Source organism: Alligator sinensis, unplaced genomic scaffold, assembly GCF_000455745.1.
Source record: "Alligator sinensis unplaced genomic scaffold, ASM45574v1 scaffold76_1, whole genome shotgun sequence".
NCBI lineage: Eukaryota > Metazoa > Chordata > Crocodylia > Alligatoridae > Alligator > Alligator sinensis.
This window is the reverse complement of record NW_005841865.1, coordinates 4,896,439-4,899,081: the sequence shown is the minus strand read 5'-3', so window position 1 is coordinate 4,899,081 and position 2,643 is coordinate 4,896,439. Positions and strand designations below refer to the sequence as shown.

Here is a 2,643-nt window from a genome sequence, read left to right as displayed (position 1 = left end):
GGGAAAGAGCCGGAGGACTATGTTTTCTTCTGAGAGAAGCCATGGCATGTAAAACTCTCCAGGGAGTGATTTATCCCTGGTTGTTCCCAGGTCAATTTTTTCCTGTAGTGGACATTTGCATCCTGAGAGAAAAAGCCTGAACATTTGTACACATGAGGTTTCTCCTGGGAGAGCAGCAACTCTCCCAGCAGAAACAATGTCTGCATAAGGCCAAAAGTTACTCTGTAAGGCAGGGGTTTTTTGCTCCCCAAATCTGCCACTTGTTCTGTGTATTTAAATGCTTTAGACCTGGATTTGAAGGTAGCTAGGAAAACTTCAAAACTGAAGAAGTGACAGAAGTCAGATTAAAGGAAAACTCCTGCAAAATTTAAGACCATAAAATCACTACAGGAGACTGAGATATATAAAAGAAGTAACAACACTGTATTTAAGAAAATCTATTTAAGAGTTAAAAACCTGCTGTACTGTCCTAACCTTCTAAAGTTGCACATTAGAACAGTTCCCTGCTGCACAACCCAAGAATGAAAATTTCTTTGAACTGTAACAGACCATATACAAACTGCCAACACTGTACTGCACTTTCCAGACATCTAAAAGTGCCTGGCACTGTGGCACATACATTTGTATAAATGGTGAAATGTATGTTAGCACTGAGAAAATGGCGGCAACATGCTTTTGAACTAAAACACAGATGTTTTAGTTCAAAAGCGCACCACTACCATTTTCTCACCACTGACACATGTTTTGCCATTTATATAAATGCATGCGATGCAGAGCCAGGCACATCAGCTCGCATGTGGAACAGACACTATTAATCGAGTCTGCTCTGGCACGTACAAGACGACAAAGGTATGTGTATAAATGCCCAAAGACACTTCTTCTCAAAGTCTGCAGTTTAGGAAACTAATCTTTTGTAAAGATATATTTCAACACCATTAATCTTTTAAAAAGAAGGAGTTTACAGATTTGAAAGCATCTCATGATATCTAAAGGTGAGTTGCATTTCTTGCATCTTGGTTTACTTCCCAGCAGGTGTAAACTGAAGAAATGTTAGAGCAAAGTGGTGTTCACCGTTCTCAAGAGTTACCAGACCATTCAATCAAACTTAAAAAAAATATTTAAAGAAAACCTGCATCTACGGTAAGAAAGCAAATACATTGTGCGTAGACAAGAATGGTAAATGTGTCCTTTAAAATTCCTCATGCATTACTCAAATTATTCTTGGACTACTTCTGAAAACTGTACCATATCAGACAAAAATATAGCCATGAAACAAATGCTGTGTAATTGGCTATACAGCTGTGAAACACTGTCTTGGTTTATCAGCTGCACTTGCTTCTCAGAGCAGAACCAAGAAGAAAGCATTTCAACAGTAGTTATCATACCATATCATGGCAAGATTCTACATCCTTTCCAATTCCATGACTGATCAGTGGTGGCTGAGAGGAACAGTTTATAAGAGATACAAACTCATTCTTGTTATTTTTGGGAAAGTCTTTATATTCAACCTGAGAAAAATAAAGAGAAGTGCTGTAGTTACTTTCACTCAAATTGAGAAGTAAATATATCACATCCACTATCTGTTAGAATACTGGCTTATATGATGGAACCATGTTCTCTCTACCTGTACATTTCTTCTGCCTAGAAAATAAACCAGTAAGAGCATTTACTGTGAAGCCTAGCTTTGCTCTGCAATAGCTCTCAAACAATTGTAAGAGTTTTGAAAGCATTCTGGAAGAAAGGCACTGTATAAAAGTTATTGTTGTCTTTATTCTTATCAAGGATATTTGTCATTTTAATGTCTTCGTATTATACTTTTTAAAAATATGGAAGCCATTTTATGCATTAAATTAACCCAGTAATTGAAATACAAATTCTGATTAAAGGGAACATGCAAGATGAATTATTTATAGCTCGCAGCAACTATCAAAGTACAAAACATCTTTCAAAAAACTTAGTGTGTGGAAGAGGCAACATTGGTTAGCTGAATATTCCCACAATATGGAAATTTGACAAAATGGAACTTAGTTTCTATTTTAAAAAGAAAAAGATTTGTTATTAGCGCTGAAATAAAATAAAGCACTTAGAAAGCATCTCAATCTTTATGAAACAATGTTCCAAACTAGCTTGGCACTGCTTTTCCAGATATGCCCCAAACCAAACATTTACCTGGATGCCCTGAACATTGGAAAGAAAGTCCAACTGTTCAGAGGGTCTAGTGAGTGGTCCGTGGGGTACGTGGCTTGATGAGTTGTTATTCTTTAATATGGTCTCAGCAGTAGGAGAAGTACCACCATATAATAGCTCTCTAGCAATCATGGCCGTTACTGTAGCCTTGGCAGGGTTGGGGGCTGCCCTACTGAACTCTTTGGTGTGATGTCCTTGATTGGCTCCTACAGCTTGTGCAACCTCAGGGACCATGGGAAGAATTCCAGCTGGAAGCTGCTGATGGCTGAGATAAGGCATCCTAAACTCATCATCTTTATTACCTGAAAAGACCAAAGTACAAGTTAAATAGATACTAGCCATTTATAATGGACACATGTCAACATACATGCAGTAATTTATAAGCCTCTAAATACAAGTTTGTAGACATTAAAATAAAAATTAAACATACTCCTAGAATTGACTCCCTTTCAGCGG

At 37.4% G+C, this 2,643-nt stretch overlaps 1 protein-coding gene across 10 annotated transcripts in view; it reads right to left on the bottom strand.

Moving 5' to 3' along the window:
- STAU1 (staufen double-stranded RNA binding protein 1) overlaps nucleotides 1-2,643 on the bottom strand; it is a 37,998-nt gene that overhangs the window by 3,527 nt on the left and 31,828 nt on the right. For all 10 annotated transcript variants that reach the window (XM_025191830.1, XM_025191805.1, XM_025191848.1 and 7 more), the window contains 2 exons: nucleotides 2,170-2,489; nucleotides 1,386-1,508 (listed from right to left, as the gene is read on the bottom strand). In XM_025191830.1, the coding sequence (XP_025047615.1) occupies nucleotides 1,386-1,508; nucleotides 2,170-2,489 (443 nt within the window). The remainder of the gene's footprint in view (nucleotides 1-1,385; nucleotides 1,509-2,169; nucleotides 2,490-2,643) is intronic.